This window comes from Sciurus carolinensis, chromosome 15, assembly GCF_902686445.1.
Source record: "Sciurus carolinensis chromosome 15, mSciCar1.2, whole genome shotgun sequence".
Lineage (NCBI taxonomy): Eukaryota > Metazoa > Chordata > Mammalia > Rodentia > Sciuridae > Sciurus > Sciurus carolinensis.
Window position 1 is genome coordinate 54,762,617 of NC_062227.1, and position 21,441 is coordinate 54,784,057.

General features: G+C 35.3%; 1 protein-coding gene across 1 annotated transcript in view; it reads right to left on the bottom strand.

Moving 5' to 3' along the window:
- Pias2 (protein inhibitor of activated STAT 2) overlaps positions 1-21,441 on the bottom strand; it is an 89,789-nt gene that overhangs the window by 63,887 nt on the left and 4,461 nt on the right. The window contains 1 exon segment of the mRNA XM_047526228.1: positions 5,294-5,768. Coding sequence (XP_047382184.1) covers positions 5,294-5,768 — 475 coding nt within the window.

A 21,441-nucleotide genomic window follows, 5' to 3' on the forward strand; every position in this document is an offset into this window, starting at 1 on the left:
GGGAAGAAGTTTATAAGCCAGGAGGTTATATGTATTTCTTGCAACCTAAGTTTAACTATAAGCAAATGTAGATTATTCTTAGCCACTCTTCAACAAAAAATACCTCTGGCCATTGTTTTATGTAAGCCAAACAAAAAGTTATATCTCAATATGAATGTTTCATTAAATTTGTACATAGTCTACTACTTTCCTTTAACCTTACTGAGGTTAATGAAGAGAAATTCCACGACGAATACAAGAAATATCTTAAAATTCCTATTTCTGAACAAAGCCAAAAAGTGAAGAAAAGCACGAGGTCTTTCCAGAGTTCACCTCTCAGAGCAGTAATGTACTTCCAGCAAGTGGAGAAAAGACACTGCTACATCTTCTTTTAGTACCCAGTCTTCTTCTTTCCAGGCAGACAAACGTTTCTGTAATACCTTCTGTTGTAACCACTACCCTATAGACCCTTTTATCCTCTGTCCTCTCCTTAGCTATATATTCTTTGGAAGTCCCATTGAGTAAGGTTATCTAAGTGTGTTAGCCAACTCTCTATCACTATAATGAATTCCTGAGATAAATCAACTTGTAAAAAGATTATTCTCAGGGGCTGGGGAGATAGCTCAGTTGGCAAAGTGCTTGCCTTACAAGCACAGGGCCCTGGGTGCGATCCCCAGCAACCCCCCCCCCCCCCGCCAAAAAAAAAAAAAGAAAAGATTATTCTCAGAGTTTTGTAGGTTTCAGTCTATTATTGGCTGGTCATGTCACTTTGAGCCAGCCCAAGAAAGAACAAAACAGATCACCCTCATGACACGAAGTTGAGGAGAGAAAAAAAGAATAGACTGGTGTCCCATGGATGCCTTTGAGGGCATGCCCCCAATATCCTAAAGACCCCCTACTACGTTCCACCTTTTAAAGGGTCTACAATCTCCCAATAAGTGCCAAGTTGGGGACTAAGACTTTCAAAGCAAGGATTTTTGAGGGGGACATTCAGACTCAAAACCATAGCACCAACCATAACTCTCGTCTGACTCTTTCTCAAAATATACACAAAAATTTTTGCAATAAGTGCTAAGAAACACGTGAATGAACCCTGGTATTAACCACTGTTATTACCAAAAATCAGGTTAAAGGAAAAAACGCAAAATAGACTATTGCGCTAGGGTTGTGGCTCAGAGGTAGAGCACTTGCCTAGCATGTGTGAGGCCCTGGGTTTGATTCTTAGCATCAAACACAAATAATAAAATAAAAGGTCCACCAATATGGGCTGGGGATATAGCTCGGTTGGTAGAGTGCTTGCCTTGCAAGCACAAGGCCCTGGGTTCAATCCCCAGCACCGCAAAAAAAAAAAAAAAAAAAGGTCCACCAATAACTAAAAGTATTTTTTAAAAAAGAAAATAGATTATAAAAGTATTTTAATCAGATAAACCAAACTTTGAAAGAAGCTAACAATGAAAATACCATTATAAAGAAAACAACTAGGTAATTACATTTGAATTGTTTGCTGTTAATTTTAAAAATGAAAAAATTAAACAAGATATAAGTGTTGGTTTAAAACTTGCAAATATTTGTTTTTAATAGCTCCCAATAAAGGCAGGAATTAATGAGCAATGAGAAATATTTTCTTATTTACTTGTGGGAATCTAAACTGGTACAGTATTCTAGAAACTAACTTGGCAATATATTATCAAAAGTCTAAAATGTTCTTCCTCCCTAATCCAGTAATTCTTACAAAACTTTGTACAATAATAAAATGTGCACAAATCATGAATCCTTATTTCAGAATGAACATAAAGAAGTAACAAAATGTATTACTCTATTTACTTGGTTCAGTTTTACTAAAATAAATATGAAATAAAGAGGAAAAATGTGTGTGCGTTTGTGTGTGCATCTATATCTACAAATCTATCTCATCATCCTGTTCTGCCACCAATCAGGTCATACCAACTCCATTAACCAATCTTGCCCCTTACAACTTCCTTCTGACTCAATCAAGGTGTATACTACTAAAAGAGGGGAAAGCAGGTTTTCAAATTATCTGAAACAAAAAGGGTTTTCCCAGGACAGAAATGAAAACAATCTTCCAGGTTAATCACGAAATGCTTTTTCCCAATTTATTTCATCAATAAGTCCAATACCTCCATAAATAATTTCATTAGGCACTAAAATTATGCTCTGGAAACACAGAAGTCAATAAACTGGGAAAAAATTGTTAGTCTTAAGTAACAACGTAAAATTTCTCAAGTTTTCTGAGCAGTTGATGACATTAAACTTGTGTCAAACTCCCTGTGTTACTTTGGGAAAAAAACAATTATAAAAGGGTATTTTTATTTTTTTTGGAAAGCAGTTTAAAACTATATTAAACATAAACTAGATTTATTTATAAATATATCAGGGGCTGGGGAGATAGCTCAGTTGGTACAGTGCTTGCCATGCAAGCACAAGGCCCTGGGTTCAATCCCCAGCACCCAAAAATAAATAAATAAAATAAAGATAAAAAAATAAAAATAAAAAAATCAAAACATCGAATCACAAAGAGATCTATATCTGTTGCAATTCACATTGAACAATAAATCACGAGCTATAAGAAATTTTAGCCAGAGCAATTAAGCAAGCAAAAGAAATGAAAGGCATACAATTTAGAAAGAAGTAAAATTATCTGTTTACTGATATCTTTTATTTAAGCCCCACAATTCCACATTTTTAAAAAGATATAATACAGAAAAGTATCAATATACAAAGTCAACACACAAATCAGTTATACTCCTAACAATGAGCAATATAAAAGGAAAGTTATGAAAACAATTCCATTTATATTTGCATTAGAAAAAATACTTCATAATACCACAGAGGTGAAAAACTTACATGACAAAAAGTACAAAGCACTAATGAAACAAACTAAAGATGACATAAATAAATGGAAAAATACCCCACATTCATGAACTGGAACACAATATTATAAAGATGCCAATACAATATTATAAAGATGCCAATACCAACCAAAGCAACTCAATGTTATCTATCTCAAAATCCCAGTGAGATTTTTCCATAAAAAGAAAAACCTGTTCTAACATGTTCACAGCATGTCAAGAAACCCTGAACACTCAAAACAATCTTGAAAGAGAACAAAGTTAGAGAACTCACACTTTGTATTTCAAAACTTACTGTAAAGTTACAGTAATCCAAACAGTTTAGTACTGGCATGAAGACAGACACCTAGACCACTCAAACAGAAAACACAAAAATAAAAACTTGATGCCAGGCCTGTGGCGCACACCTGTAATCCCAGCAACTCAAGAGGCTGGAAGGCAGGAGGATCACATGTTCAAAGCCAGTTCAGCAATTTAGCAAGACCCTCAGCAACTTAGTGAGACCCTGTCTTAAAATAAAAAAACATACAAAAGGTCAGGGATGTGGCTCAGTGGTGAAGCCCCTTCTGGGTTCAATCCCTGGTACAGTTAAAAATAAAAAGAAAACTTCTGCATTATGTCAAATGAATTTTGACAAATTTGCCAAGTCCATTGAAAAGGGGAAAGGTAGTCTTTTCAACAAATTATTTTGGGAAAATTGGATATATACACACACAGAAGAAAATAGTTGGATCTTACCTAATGTTACATATAAAAATTCAAAATAAATCAGCCCAGTAAAACCTAAAACTATAAAACTTCAGAGAAAAACATAAGGCAAAATCTTCACCACATGAGATTTGGCAATGATTTCTTGGATCTGACATCAAAGGTATAGGCAACAAAATAAAAGAATAAATTGGATATCATGTAAATGTTTTAAATTTTGTATCAAAAGACAAAAAAAAAAACCCAGTAATTCACAGAAAGTGAGAAAATATTTGCAAATTATATTTCTGATATCTGGATATATCCACAATATAAAGAAAACTCCTAAAACTCAACAACAAACAACAATCCAGTCCAAAAATGAGCAAAAGACCTGAACAGACATTTCTCCAAAAATATACAAATGGTAAATAAGCACATGAAGATGCTCAACATCATAATCATTACACAAATGCAAATCAAACTGTAAGATGTCACCTTAGGATGGCTACTATTAAAAGAAAAAAGGAAAAAGAAATGTTGGCAAGGATGTAGAAAATGGAACCCCTGTGCACTGGTGGTAGAAATATAAAATGGTACAACTGCTATGGAAAATAGCATGGCAATTTCCTCAAAACATTAAATTATCATGATACAGAAATTCTACTTCTGAGTATATAACCAGAAGAATTCAAAGGAGGGTCTCAAAGAGATTTTTGTAAATTCACATTCATAGCAGTATTATTCACAACAGCTCAAATTAAAAGCAACTGAATGTGGTAATGGAAGTAAACATTAGAACAATAGGCTTAAGGGAGTGAGATTGAAGGAGTGGGTAATGGAGTGGGGCATGTAAAACGTTATAGTACTGTAGCCAGGTGTGGTGGTACATGCCTATAAATCCTGTAATCGGGAGGCTGAAGCAGGAGGATTCCAAGTTTGAGACCAAAATCAGTAATTTAGCAAAGTCCTAAGCCACTCTGACCCTATCTCAAAAAATAAAGAGGATTGGGATGTGGCTTGGTAATTAAGCGCCCCTGAGTTCAATCCTCTGTATCAAAAAGGAAAACAAAAAGCAAGTTATAGTGTTATATTATTCAGCCTTAAAAAGGAAGGGAATTCTGACATACACTACTACATGAAGAACCTTTAAGACACATATTAAATGAAATTAGGTAGTTACAGGAAGACAAATATTACATGATTCCATTTATATGAAGTGCCAGACTAATCAAAATCAGGGATAGAAAGTAGAACTGTTGGGGTTCTGGTAGTAGCTTACTGGAAAAGCACAAACTTAGCAGGCGTAAGGCTCTAGTTCAATCTCCAACACCAAAAAAGAGCAAAAAGCAGAACAGTGGCTGCCAGGAGGTGGAAAAAAGGGGAATGGTGAATTATCATTTAATGAGTACAGTTTTAGTTTTACAAGATAAAGAGTACTGGATATGGCTGCTGGTTACAGCTGCACAAGATTACTAACGTACTCAATACCATTAAACTGCATTTACTAATAGTCAAGATGGTAGATTTTATATTATGTGTAGTCTATCACAATTTTAAAGATCACAAGAAAAAAAAAACACTTGAATGATACAAATAGTTATGTCAGACTTCACTTATGGTTGCTAATTTTTTTTACCCATACATTTAAACATTTGACATTCATATCTCAATTTTGTAGTATTAACAGCAAATCACTAATCAGTAGTTGAAGGCCTCTTTGTTTTGTTCACTTCCTTGTCCAGAAAAACACTTACCTAAACTTGTGGGCTTGATGAGAACATCAAGGACATCATAAAAGGGCAGGTTTTTTAACTGCACATCAGGATGGACAGGAGGAATTGGAGGAGATGGCTGCTGCATCTCAAACGTGGGCTTGGTATCTTGAAGCAGCACAGAAGCAACAGGAGAGGACGGAGAGTGAGGTGTAACTGAAGTGGAGGGTAATGAGTGGATTCCTGCCACAGCCAAGTCAGGTTCTACAGGTGAGGAGTTACCATCCAAATTAAAAACCGATGATTTGATTGTGGATAAGTCAGAAAGTCCTTCAAGAGTCCGTGGATATCGACGTCTATACAATTCTCGGATTTTAATCTGAACCGCAGGGCTGCAGCCACTCTTCAATAAATGCAGTGCCCTCATCAGTAGGTCATGTTTGCGTCCACTTTTATTCCGCCCAGCAAAGCCTAGTAACACTTGTAGTTCAGAAACCCTAAAACTAGAAACCATATTCTAAAAAAGAAAGAGAAAAAAAAATTAGCCAACCATCATCTTCAAACACAAAAATCCTACCTAAAATATACTATAAAATCTCATTTTTTCCTCTATTGTCATGTGCTAGTAACCAGCATTTTCACATGATAATCACTAATATCCATAAACCCATTCTCCCATAAAAATTATTCAGGTTACATATATTTTGTTATACTCTTCATTCTGGTAATCTAATCTTTTGGTGTCTATTAGCTTATTCATTATTTAATTATGCTTTAACTAAATCCATATTTACGAGTATGGATTCTATATCCAATTAAATGTTCATTTCAAAACCTAGCCTAATAATGCATGTGGTCACAAAATTATCACTAATTAACCTAACAAAAAATTAGATGTGGTTACATGTATAAATAGTAAATTTACAAAATCAAGACATAACCATGATCCAAAACCCAACAGACTTTTTGACCCCAACTCAAACATCAGGATACAGACAACATAATAAGAAAATGACATTTTAAAGTATTAAAGCTAAAATCACATTCATTTTATTTAGCAGTCAAACTTCCAAAATGATTAAAAATCCCAGCTGGATACTGAAATGAGAAAAAGACCTTTGGAATGGGTAGTCGACTAAAGGACAAGATTACCCTCCATCCCAAACTACTGACTCCTCCTGGGTATAAAATAAAGGCAGTCCCTGCTTCACATCTCATCTTCTATTTATTCAACAAGATCTAATAGGGGCTGGGGAGATAGGTCAGTCGGTAGGGTGCTTGCCTTGTAAGCACGAGGTCCTGGGTTCAATCCCCAGCACCCAAAAAAAGAAAAAAAAAAGATCTAATAAATATTTTTAACCACTTGATTCCTCATGAATCCTGCTAATGTGATTTTCAGTCAGCTCTGAATTTAGAGGTAAACCACATGGGTCAGACTGACCAACAGCACACATATACCATCCAGTGAGAGAGAGAGAGACCTGTAGCTGAACGAAGTCCTTCCAGAAACCTACTCACAGAAGACCCTCCTCTTACTGTGGCACTACTGAGAGATGATGAAATCTTTCAGAGGTAGTACCTAGTAGAAAGAAATTAGGTCACTGAGGGCATGCCTCTGATGCCCTGGGCTCCTTCCTCTGTTAGCTCCTGGCTGCCACATGTACAACAAAACTGTTCCACCATGTGCTTCCCCTGCTACAATGTTCTGCCTTATCACAGGCCCAAAGCAATGGGGCCAAGTGAACATGGACCAAAACCTCTGAAACCATGAGCCAAAATAAATATTTTCTCCTTATAAATTAATTATCTAAGGCATTTTATCACGGCAAGGGCAAGTTAACTAACACAAGGTATAATACAGGGGAGGGGAAACTACTGAGGGAAGGTGACAAATCATATTAATACTGCTTATACTGTTACAATATTAAAACAATAAACATCTTTATTTAAGAGTGTGGTATCATTTATAAACCAATATTAACACATCAACAATGTTTTCTGTATGTATACCTGATACAGTTTATGCAAGGAATATAAGAATGATTTAACATAAATTGAGTAAAGCTCTTGGTTTAGATGATCTCTACACAGGTAGGAGATCAGTGGCAGAGTACTTGCCTAGCAAGAGCAAGTTGGGCAGGGTAATCGCTATCCTTGCAGTCACACAGGACAAAACATGTGATTTTCTTTTGAATAATTTGTAGGAAGCAGATAGATAAGGATCTACATGAAAAAAAGACAAGTTGATCACTATTGAAGTTCAGTACTGAGTACATGGGCAATTCTCTTATCTCTGGAAATGTAACAATGTAACCAACAGGGTAAAGTAGGTATCTGTCATACAATGACTCTCTGTTCTACCTTCCAAGCTTTTCTACAAATCTCAAAGTAGTATAGACTTAAACAAAATATGACAGTCTATTTAAAGGTGGGGAGTGGGGTGGGAAGATTGTGATCCAAGTGACATTTTCCATTAAAGGAACCCGGCTCCTTGGGGGAAATGCTGGATTAGAGGACAGGGGTAGAAAATGCATACAAAATCAACCTAAACTATTTTATCATACAAAAAAAAAAGGCAAGAAATTTATCCAAGAGTACAAGGATCTTGTCAGAAGAACAAAGAAAAAAATCTAGAATGTGATCCCAACAGTCTAAGATCTGAAATAAGCATCAAAAATAAATAAATAAAAATAACTGCATTAGATTCAAATACTAAATATGTAATAAACTGTATTCATAACAGTATTTTAAAAACTCACTGATTGCCCTTAGAGAATATTGGGGAAATAACAACAACAAAAAAAGATGCATTGGTTCAAGAAAGAAAAGTCCGAATTGTTTAGATAAATGCTAGAAGGGCATTTGATAAAATTTTATTCATTTCTAATAAACCTCTCAAACAGCTATAATAGGAAACTGTTAACATGACTAATGGTATCTATAATGGTAGCTATCAGAATCAATAGCAAATATCCTATTAAAAAAGAAACATTGTACCGCAAAAAAAAAAAAAAAAAAGAAAGAAAAAAAAAAAGAAACATTAAGCCCAGTGCAATGGGGTACACCTGTAATCCCAGCAGCTCAGGAGGGAAGCAGGAGGATCATAAGTACAAAACCAGTCTCAGCAATGTAGTGAGGCTCTGAAGAACTTGGTAAGACCCTGCCTCTAAATAAAATATAAAAAGGGCTAGGGATGTAGCTCAGTGGTAAGTACCCCTGGGTTCAGTGGGAGGAGGGGAGGGAGGGGGGAAGGAAGGAGGGAAGGGGAGGGAAGGGGAGGGGAGGGGAGGAGAAGAAGGGAGGGAGGGAGGAATGAAAACTAAGCCAGGAATGTAAACATCTATAATCCCAGAGACTTGATGCTTAGGCAAGAGGAATGTGAGTTCAAGGCCAGCCTCAGCAATTTAGCAAGGCCCTGCCTCAAAACAAAAAATTTAAAAAGGCTGGGGATGTGGCTCAGTGGTTAAGTGCCCCTGGGTTAACTCTCTGGTACCCACCTCCTCACCCCCAAAAAATAAACATTGTCATAAAGTCAAGGTCTTTAAAATGTACATTGTTTTATCACTCAATATTATTCTAAGTGATACAACCAATCAATAAAAGGTTTTTAGTCACATTTACAAACAGGACTGTTTATATTGGAAATAGAGAATCCACTGAAATTTAGGATCAATAGCATTAAACCAACAAAACCCTTCTGTTAAATACTGTTTCAGATTTCATATCATTTTAAAATCAATTGTATTGCTGGGCATGGTGGTGCATACCTATAATCCCAGAGAATTGGGAGGGTGAGGCAGGAGGATTGCAAATTTGAGGCCAGTTTCAGCAATTTAGCAAGTCCTAAGCAATTTAGCCACACAATATCTCAAAAAGGACTGGGTGTAGCTCAATGGTAAAACACCTCTGGGTTCAATCCCCAATACAAAAACAAATCAGTAAAATTTCAATGAATGACTTAGTAGATGGAGAGCATAAGAGACCAAACTTAAAATAAACAGCATGTATAATACAGCAGGTGGTGATCAATGAATAAACAGTGAAAGCAAATAGGAAATTAACAGATAAGGGATTTGCAATTTTATAGTAGGAGGATCACAGTGAAAGGGTAACTGAATGAACAAAGAGTAAGAAAATGCCCAAGGGATATCTGAGGAAAAACATTCCCAAGCACAGAACACAGCTGATGCAGAAGTTCCCAGAAGAAAAGCAGACCTAACACACAGGGGGTAAAGCAAAAAGCCAACCACTGATGAACCAGAATAAGCTAGAAAAATGCATAATGAGATAGCAGAAGGGAGGGGAAACGGATATGGCTTGGCAGAACATCTGCCTAGCACGTCTAAGGCCCTGGGAGGCAGAGATGGGGACAGGTGCAAAAGGGGAAATGTCCATGAAGAGCAAAGAAAATGACAAACCTGAGAGAGGATTTAGCCTAAACAATTATTGTACAATACCAAATTTATGAGGCTGCAGAAAGAATGAAAATTCTGGGCAACAATGTAAACTAGTAGGGTAGTAAGCAGTTTAAAGTGTTCTACAGGTGAGAAAAGAAAATTTTAGACTGACACACATCAAAATTTTAAGAGAAATGAGGCATGGTGGCACATGCCTGTAATCCCAGTGGCTCAGGAAGCTGCGGCAGGAGGATAGCAAATTCAGGGCCAGACTCAGCAACTTAGCAAGATCCTGCCTCTTAGTAAAATATAAAAAGGGCTGGGGATGTTGCTCAGTGGTTAAGCACCCCTGGGTTCAATTCCCGGTACCTCCCCACCAAAAAAAAAAAAAAAAAATTAAGATAAATTGAGACAATATCAAGAGACTGTGAGAAAGCAAAAACATAATTTCATAACTAGTTAAGTGGGAAAAGCATGGCAATGAGGAAAAAGAAACCAACAATACATAGGAAAACAAAGACAAAACACAAATTAGGAAAACACAAAATAAAATGGGTTAAAGTAAGTGCATCTTTTGATAACCCCAACAAATCAAAAGAAATAAAACTATCTACTAAAAAAACAAGATTAGGAGCATCATTACAGAAAATGCAGACATCAAAAAGATAATACAGGAATATGAAGAACAACTCTATACTCATTGATTGGACAATACAGGTAATATGGACCAATTTCCTGAAAAATACAAACTACCAAAACACAGTTGATAAAACGGATCTTTTAAATACACTTCTAATTTGTAATTAAGGAGACACTTAATTCACAATTTTAAAACTCCTAAGAGAAATTCCTAGCCCCAGGTGATTTTACTGGAGAATTCTATCAAAGAAAAATAAACCCCAATTCTACATAATATCTATGTATAATTCAGAAAAGAGCTAAAACACTTCCAAATTCATTTTGAACCCAGTATTACCCTAAAACCAAAGCAAAATGGACAGTACAAAAAATAAAGCCACACACCAACATCCTCCTAAATACAGATACTAAAATCCTTAACAAAATATTAAATAAAATTCAGCAATATATAAAAAGAATAATGCACGTGACCAATGGGGTTTATGCCAGGGTTGGAAAGAATGGTTTGCTGTTTGAAATCAACATATTATCAGCTAAAAAAGAAAAAAATGTATGATCAAACCAATCAATGCAGAAAAGGTATTTGACAAATTCAGCACCCAATCATGATCAAAAACCCTCAGAAAAATAGAAACAGAAGGGAACTTTCTCAACTTTATAAACAGCATTGACAAAAAGAAAAAAAGAAAAAGAAAAAGTTAGCTCTCCTACCATGGTTAATGGTGAAATTAATGCTTTCACCATAACTAATGTTGGGAATGAGGCAAGGATGACTACTTTCACCACTTATTCAATATAGTGCTACAAGTTCTAACTAGTAAAAAAAAGACAAGAAAAGGAAATAAAAGGTCCAACAGGTTGGAAAGAAAAAAAAAAAAAGTAAAACTCTTTACTTTTGGCATGACTGTCTATATAGAAAATGCCAACAAATCGAAATGACTCCTAGAACTAATAAGTGAGTTCAGCAAGGTGACGGAACACAAAACTAAAACTAGCCACATCATCACATCTTTATAAACAAACAGTAAACATGAGTAGAAACAAGTTAAAAACATAACCCCATTCATAATCACCCCAAAGAAAATTAAAATATGTATGTAAAAATTTTAAAAACATGTATAGAACTTGCATGCTGAAAACACAAAACACTGGTGAAAGAAATCTAAGAACCAAACAAATGAATTCTTCTTCTTGGACTAGAAGACTTAACCTAAAGATATCAATTCTCCCCAAATTGATATACAGGTTTAACATAGTACCTATCCAAACCCTAGGAAGTGTCAGGTGTGGTGGTGAACACTGGCAATCCCAGCAACTCAGGAGGCTAGGGCAGGAAGATCACAAGTTTGAGACCAAACTGAGCTTGGCAAGACACTGTCTGAAAAAATAAAAAGGACTGGTGATGTGGCTCAGTGGTAAAGGACACAAGGCTCTGGGTTTAAGCCCCAGAGGAGGTGGGGGGGATCAGTACATGCATTATTTTACAACTTAGTTACAGTAATCAGGCTGTTTAGTTTTAGAGAAAAGATACATACATAGCTCAGTGGAACAAAATAGAAAGTTCAGAAATTGAACCACTCAAGTATGCCGAACTAATTTTTGACAAAGTTATAAAATGTGTAAAGATGGTTTCAACAAATGGTACTGAAAACATCTATAGATGTAAAACAAACTTCCATCTACATCTCATCTTCTACAAAAACTAACTCCAAATGAATCAAAGACAAATGTAAAAAAAAAAAACTACAAAAAAATTTTAATGGAAATATCTTTAAGATGAAGGTCTAGGCCAAGAGTTCTCAGATTAAACACTATAAGAGTAATAACAGAAAAATGATATATTGGGCTTTATCAAAATTAAAACTTGTACTCTGCAAAAAACTCATTTTAAAAAATGAAAAGGCAGTCAAGAGGCTCAGAGAACATTTGCAAACTACATAACTGATGGAGATGAGTATCTAGAATATATTGAGAATTCTCAGAATTCAACAGAAAAAAACAAAAATTTTAAAAAGGACAAAAGACATGCAAGAGACACTTCATCAATGGGGATATAGAGATGGCAAATATGCATATACAAATGTTTAACATCATTAGCCATTAGGGAAGTGCAAATTAAAACCTCACTAAGTTATCACTTGGATACCTACCAGAATGGCTAAAATGAAAAACAGTGATAACACCAAATGCTGGCAAGGATGTAGAGAAACTGGTTCACTCCATACATTGCTGGAAGGGATGTAAAATGGTACAGCAACTCTGGAAAACATTTAGCAAGTTCTTTAAAATCTATACATAAAACAATCAGAAAATGCAGTAATTGTACTCCTAGGCATTTATCCCAGAGAAATGAAAGGTTATTAAAAAAAAAAAAAACTGTGCATGAAACTTGTATTCATAACTAAGCCAAAAACTATATTAACTCAGATGCCTTTCCATAGATGAATGATAGTAAATTCATACCACAGACTACTACTCAGCAATAAAAAGGAACAACCTGTATATACACACATAACAGTCCAGAAGAATTTCCAGAGAATTCTGCTGAATGTAAAGAGTGAAAATGAAAAGACTACACACTACATGATTCAATTTATGTAATATTCGTTTTGTTTTGGTACCAGACATTGAACTCAGGAGTGCTTAACCACTGAGCCACATCCCCAGCACTTTCCTGGATTTTATTTAGAGACAGTCTTGATGAGTTGATCAGGGTCCCTAAGTTGCTGAAGCTGGCTTTGAACTTTCGATCCTCCTGCCTCAATCTCCAGAGCTACAGGTGTGTGTCACCACGCCATGAACAGATTCATGGTTCGCAGAGAGTAGGGGTTGAGGGGTAGTGTACTGGAGGCAAATACATGTGACTAAAATACACTATGAGGGATTATTAAGGGGATAAAAATAGTATCTTGATTCTGTCAATGCCAATATCCTAGTTTTAACATTGTACTACAATTTTACAAGATGTTACTAATCAGGGACACCAGGATAAAGAATACATGGGATGGCTCTACTATTTCTTACAACTGCAAGTGAACCGACAATTATCAATTAAAATAATTTAAAATTACAAAGACCAAAAGTATCCGGACTTAAATTTTTAATTCAACAGCATGATATTCACGAGATAAAATCAAAGTAAAAGAACACAAATGTAGAGAGAGGGAATTTTCAAAATCAGATAAAATTAACTGTCCAAAAGAAAAATAATCTAGATACGTTAATTTCTAACAGTATTTATTACAAAGGCATTTCTAGGTACATATTTAATACTTAGAGTAAAGTTTCAGGCTGGACAAGGTGATACAGGCCCATAATCCCAGAGGCTTGGGAAGCTAAGGCAGTGGAATCTCAGTTCAAAGCCAGCCTTAGCAACTTAGCAAGGCCCTAAGAAACTCAGAGAGACCCTGTCTCTAAATAAAATATTAAAAAGAGCTGGGGATGTGGATAAGTGCTTAAGTGCCCTGGGTTCAATATCCAGTACAAAAAAAAAAAAAAAAAAAGGAAAGAAAGAAAGAAAGGAAGAAAGAAAAAAGTTTAATTCAGTAGGAAAATATAATAAATTTAAATTTTCAAGTCCTAGTAACAATTTAACATTTTTAACAGTTGCTGAAACTACAAGACATAACTAAATAAAACAATTAGAAGACAAACATACCTCTTTAAAAAAAAAAAAACATAAGAATTTAATGACATAATTAAAATACTAACAAAAATTATAAAAAGTAGCTGGGCAATGGGGCATGTCTATAATCCCAGCAGCTCGAAAAACTGAAGCAGGAGGATCAAGAGTTCAAAGTTAGCCTCAGCAACTTAGTGAGGCCATAAGCAACTCAGTGAGTCCCTGAGTATTTTGTCTCCATATAAAATACAAAAAAAGGGCTAGGGATGTGGCTCCATGGTTAAACACAGCAGAGTTCAATCCTTAGTACAAAAAAAAAGTAAAAATTGACCCCGTAGTCTCAATTGATTTCAAAGACTTGGTATCATATAGACCATGCTGCCTGGACACAATGCGTGTATAAATCAATAACCAAATTTACTAGTAGAACTCCCCATGCTTATAAATTAAATTTTTAAATAACTCAAAAGAATTCACAGGAGAAAAACAAAAGTACAAGTGAAACTACTACATATCAAAACTTGGGTGATGCAGAAGCAATATAAAGATCTTTGATCTTAAAAGTCTATACTAAAATGCTGAAGTTAACAGGTGGCGTTTAACTTTTTAGAAAACAAGAATCATAAAAAATAAATTAATGAAATGGGAAAAGGACACAGTAAAGAATATTATCAAAGCCAAATATTCTCCAAAAAGTCTTGAAAATGTGCAAGGTCTTAGCTTAAAATAAGAAGGTATTTAAAAAAAGATAAAGGGGATATTATTTACAAGTACTACAAAGTAAGAGATTAACAACTTAATGCCATAAATTCAAGAGTGTATGAAATGAACCAAGTTTTATGAGTATAACCTACCAAAACAGGTATGAAAATTGAAAATATGAACTATATAATCAAAACAACTAGAGTGGTTAAGAAGCATCCTTCAAAGAAACCACCAGAGGCTAGGAAAGTAACTCAGTGGTAGAGGGCTTACATGGCACACATAAGGTCTAGTTAACAATTATTTTTTTTTTGCCAGGGTGCAGAGGAAGCGAGGTGGTTACTGAGGCCCAGGGGTGCTTTACCACTGAGCCACATGCCTAGCCCTTTTTATTTTGAGACAGGGTCTCATTAAGTTGCTTAAAGTCTCACTAAACTGCTGAGGCTGGCCTTGAACTTGCAGTACTCCCACCTCAGCCTCCTAAGTCACAGATTACAGGAGTGTACCACACCATGCCCAGCATTACTAACAATTTTACAAGCAAGTTCTATCAGACATTTAAGAAACACATCATTCTCTTTAATATAAATTTTTCTAGAAGAGAAAAAGGTATGTGTTTTAAATACAGGCAAGTGGTACTTATTATTAGAAATAAAAATCCTAAATTTAGCATCTTCAAATTTAATTCAATAATGAAAAAAAGAAACAGATCAGGATTGAATTTATACTTCAAACAGAATGTTGGTTTAAGTAAGTCAGAAAATTAACCAATGTAATTCACTACATTAACAGATTATAGAAAAATAATCTCAAAATCTGCAGAAAATCTGTGATTGAAAAAAAAAAAAAAAAATTAGCAAACCAAGGAAGAAAAATCCTCAGCCTAAACAGATTCTCTACAATAAACCTATAGGTAGCGTCATACTTAACTGTGAAACTTTGAAAGTATTCCTTTTAAAATCAGGACCAAGATCAGGAAGCCCTCATCATAGCTTCTATTCAACACTGTACTGAAGATCCTAGCCAGCGCATTAAGACAAGGGGGCAGGGGGGAGGCGTAAGAATCAAACAAGAGAAAACAAAGGTCATTAATCACAAACAGGACTATCTGCATAGAAAAATCCAAAGAAAATCTATAGAAAATTTACCATAACCAGAAGTGCAGCAAGGTTGTTATACAAATTGTACTTCTATACACCAGCAATGTAGGAAATATAATTATAAAAAGCCAATATTTATAATCTGCTATAAAGTGCCTAGAAATAAAGCCCAAGAAAATACTTGCAACAGTTTAATTGAAAATTATAGAACTTCACCGAAAGATATAAAAGACCTAAACAAATGGAGATTACAATGTTCATGGTTTAAAAAAATTTACAAATTTACACATTCACAAATTTACAACAATAAAAAAAAAATTTACAGATTCAATGCATTTCCCATCAAAACTCCAAGGGAGGGATGGGAGGCAGACAGAGACAGAAAAACTTGAAAACATGATTCTAAAAGTTGAGAGAGGACCAATAAGCCAAAAAGTTCCTTGAAGAACCACCACAAGTTCCACAGGACTTTTCCTGCTTCTCTCTCTCAGTGACTGAATAACTTGACTTCAGACCAACTGTCCCTGTGAGAACTTAACTGAACATAATATAAAGCATTGGAAGGCATAAAGTGCTACAAGTGAGTCAAGGACCTGAGACACCACAAAGAAAGCAAGCCCCAAAGAGCTGAGTCTCCTGTTGCTTCTTTTCCCCTGAAGGTATATGGAAATGGGAAAAAGACAATGAAGGTTGAGAAGTCAAGTAGAACTCTGAATAGACTCACAGGGTTGAGGACACAAGATATTTGCAAAACAACCAGCAAGAGATGGTATCCCGGGACTGGGGATGTGGTTCTGTGGTAGAGGGCCCACCTAACATACATAAGGCCCTGGGTTCAACCCCCAGCACCCCAAAAAGAGAGACAGAGGGGGACAGATGGTATCCAGGAAATATAATCAACTCCTACAGCATAAATCAGTATAAAAAAGTCATATGATTCAATATAGAAATGAGCAAAAGACTTGGGAAGCCACTTTACAAAGATATCTAAATGGCCAAAAATGATGATAGGGACTTATCATTATCCATTAGGGGAACTCAAAACCACTACATACCCACAAGAGTATCTAAAATTAAGAGTGAACAAAGATGTGGAGCAACTGGAACTCTACTACAGAGCTTGTGAAAGGGAAAGAACAAACTACAACCACAGATGGTCCTTAATTACTAGACCTCAATTTCCTATTTTTGCCTTTCCAGTGATGCAAGAGATAAGCATTCAGTAGAAACTGTACTTCAAATTTTGATCTTTTCCTGGGCTAGGGATATGCTGTATGAATATACAATGCTGGGCAGTGAGCTATAGCTCCCAGTCAGCAGCTCAATCTTGAGGGTGAACTGACACTCTACAGTATATTGTCTTGCTAAGTTACGATGTTCAGCAGGTTAGGTGTATTGAATGCATTTTCTATGCAATAAATGTTTAACTTAAATGATATTTTCAATTTATGATGCATTTATCAATGCTTCATAGTAAGTCAAGAAACATCTTCATACAGATAATGGATGAATCTTGCAAACAGGAAAAAAGTCAAAAACAGGGCTGGGGATACAATCCAGCAGTATAGCACTTGTCTAATATGTATAAGGCCTTAGATTTAATCCCAATAATGAAGGGAAAAATATTAAAAAGCTAGAAGCAACAGTACACTACAGAATATAGTCATCCTTCAGTATCTATGGGGAATTGGTTCCAGAACACCAGTAGATATTAAAATCTAAAGATGCTCAATCCTTATGTTCAATGGCACAGTATTTGCATGATGTAATCTACAACACTGATTACTTAAAATACTTAATAAAAATACTATGCAAATAGTTGCCACATAGTATTGTTTAGAGAATAATGACAAGAAAAGAAAAACAATATATTCATACATATACAATTTATTTTCAAATACTTTCAATCTACCGTGGGATGTATCTGTGGGTGCAAAACCAGCAGATACAGAGAATGAACTTCAATATGAAGAAACTGAAATCTATACACTACACAATTCTATCATTTAAGTTCAAAAAATGGCTGGGCACAATGGCACACACCTCCAATTCCAGCAACTCCAGAAGCTGAGACAGAAGGATTACAAATTCAAGGCCATCCTCAGCAATTTAGCAAGGCCCTAAGCAACTCTGCCAGACCCTGTCTCTAAATAAAGAAATTTACACATGCCTGTAATCTCAGCAGCTCAGAAGTTTGAGGCAGGAGGATCTGAGTTCAAAGTCAAACTCAGCAACTGAGCAAAGTATTTGCCCCATAAATCTAGAATGAGTTACTATTTCTTAAAACAAGAAAAACAAAGGTAGAACTCTTAACAAAGAAAAAATATAACTACTAAAATTAATTCCACAGAAAACTTCAAAGTCAAGGAAATCTCCCAGGATGTAAACAAAATGTCAATATTCCATTATCGAGTTATCCAATGTTCACCTATTAGGAGTCTCACAGAAAGACTCAGGGTGTAGATCAGTGCAGAGTGCATATTTAGCATGTGCCAAGGCCCTGGGTTCAATCCTCAGTACACACTTGCACTTCTCCCAAAAACACAAAGAGGGGAAATATTATCAAAGTATAAGGTAATCTCCAGCCCTAAAGATTTTTAGAACTGAAAACATTCCAGAAAGAATGAAAACAGGCCCACCACTAAGCATTCCACAACACCAAAAACAATGGAAGTCAACATAAAGATTGTAAATGAGTTTACTACAAAGGGATAACCATCAGATCTGCAAGGGACCTCTCATTAACAATGGGTGTTTTAGGGCTGGGGAGATAGCTCAGCTGGTAGAGTGCTTGCCTCGCAAGCACAAGGCCCGGATCCCCAGTACCACAAAAAAAAAAAAAAAAAAAAAAAAAAAAAAGGGTGTGTTAAATTCCTGAAGCAAAGTTTTTGAATGTCTGAAGAGAAAAACTGTTGTACTATCAACTTATATAGTCATGCTCCACATAAGGACAATACAGTCAACAATGAACAGCATACACAGGAGTGGTCCATAAGATTATGAAGGGGCTAAAAAATCCCCATTGTCTGGTGACTTCAAGCCATGATAACATTTCAGCACAATGTATTATTCAGGTTTGTGGTGATGCTGGTATAAACAAACCTACTGCACTGCCAGGCCATCAGCTGTATGAAAGTATAGCACACACAATTTTGTGCAGTACATACTACTTGAGAATGATAATAACTGTTACTCTTTTTATACTTAACTATACCCTTCATCATTATGTGAAGTTCTTTTTAAATATTTTTATTTGTTGATGGACCTTCACTTTATTTACTTATTTATATGCAGTGCCTCACACATGCTAGGCAAACGCTCCACCACTAAGCCACAACCCCAGCCCTGAAGTTCTTAATCTTATTGCAGTTATCAGTCTTTTTTTATAGTGCTTCTGAATCTTGAAATTTTTCAGAGTGCCTGAAGATATTTCCATTATCTTATAAAAATTGCAGGGTTTTTTTTTTTTTTTTCCACCTTTTTCATTTGATGTTTTAATTCACCTGGAACTGATTTTGTACAGTGTAAAGATCCAAAAGCATGTTTTTCTCAAAAATAACAAATTGTCCCATCACCTTTTATACAGATACTTCTTAATCACTATTTTAGAGTACACTTCTACTTATTTTTTAAAACAGGTGCTTCCAACAGTACATTGTATTATGCCAGCAACAGTCACACATACATCTCTTGCTTCTCCATCTCTTGACTGCACCATTTTCTCTTGTGCTTGATTTAATCGCATGTTCTGTTCACTGTGGACCTAAAAGCAACAGGGTATTCCATATGTATGTATAAACACCATACACCTTAGATGTATAGTAAATTCTTGTGAAAGCACATTCTACAATGTTTACATAAAGATGAAACCGCCTATGGATGCATTTCTCAGAATGTATCCCAATGTTAAGCAATATGTGACTAATCCTATATCTAAGTCTTCAATGAGGAACCAAGGTAAGTCATTTTCAAACATTCAAGAACTTAGGAAATTTATCACTGGCATAACTTCCTCAAACAACTACTCAGGGCTACATTTCAGTAAAATAAAGAAGACATGTAATAAAAAGACATGAGATCCAAATAAGAACAGACTTTATCCAGGAGTACAATGTAAAGTAATCCCAGGATGACAGCTAATAAGAGGTCTGGAAAGCAAACTTCCCAGTAAGAAAATAAAGGACAAGACTTCAGAAAGTCTACAAAATAAAGTGGAGCTGTTACAAGATGATATCACATTATAATAATAAATTTTAAAAATAATTTCACTGAGCTCTCTCAAGCTTGTTACTGAGTTCCTTTAAGGACCATAGGCTTAATAGCACGTAAGTTAAGTTCCTTTATGGATCCATAGTACTTGGTTCTATAGGGACTAATACTTATGTCAACATACATACTTACAGAACAATTATTAGTACCCAATTTCTAGAATCTTCCTGTAGACACAAGAACGCAAAGGGGGAAGATGTGTGAAGGGAGAAGAAATGATGGGAAAGGGAAGGGTGTTATATCTTTCCCAGAAAGGCTAGAAACTGAAGAGCTACTATCAAATTCATAGATTAAGAAACAGATAATTAACTATTACAAAAGTTAGAAATAACCAGTAACAAGATTAGATATAAAAATGCAACTGACAAAAATCAAAGTGGTAGGGCAGGTGGAAAATGACCTAAATTTCTTATCTACTTCAAGAAATAGTGCTTAGAAATCAAAAAACAATCAGAATAGGAAAAGATACCTGGTATTTTTTACTTTTGAAATTTATCAGGGGAAAAAAGATTAAAAGCAGTTACAAAGGAAGTAGGGTAATTAAATGGAAGAGGAACTTTGCTTTTTGAATCTTTCCATACTGTCTGCACAAGTATTTCTTTCACAGATGTAGACATACAGAAGAGGAAAAGAGTTAAAAATAGTCTTAAAATCTTTTTTCCAGATTAGAGTCAACTTGTTTGTCCATGTTCACACAATTTATAATCATCAATTCTTGATGCTGAAAAAAAAGGTACTTCCTGTGACATAATTAAGATCGGTAAGCTGATCTGTAGAAAGCCAAATAGAGAGCTCTGAATGTTTATGGTAGGTTTATATTACTTTCTACAAAGTCACAAAGATCTTATTTGTAAAAATCTGTATTTGAAACCATATTTACAAAATGTCTAGGAAAAAGCTATGTTTCTAGTGGATTCAAAATGAGCATTAATATAAAACAGTTTGGACTACAATACAAATTGACTTCACTCATCACTTTTATTCAATTGTTCAATTTCATAAAATTCAGTACCTAGCTGGGCATGGTACAATGAGAGACACTGTCTCAAAATAAAAAGCAAAAATGACTGGGGATATCGCTCAGTGATAGAGTGGCCTGAATTCAATCCCCAGTACCAAAAAGGCCCAACTCTGATACTGAAATTATGGTAAAACGGCAAACTTACCCACTTTGGCAAATTGGTTTACCCACAGCTATGAAGCAAGTCATAATCATTTGCTCTTTCATCAACTCAATTACACACCCAGACTCTGGCATGCAACTTTACACTCCTTTTCCAAGTACAAACAGAGAATAAGCTCTCAATCTACGAAAGAACAAGATAAATAATACAGGAGATCCTTTCAGGAAGAAAAAAAAAAGTCACTAAAAAAGATCCCCATCCCCACTGCTGAGTGTAAAGAAACAGGGAGAGTGAATTAACCAGGTTAAACAATAGCAAGGACCTTTATAAGAATGAC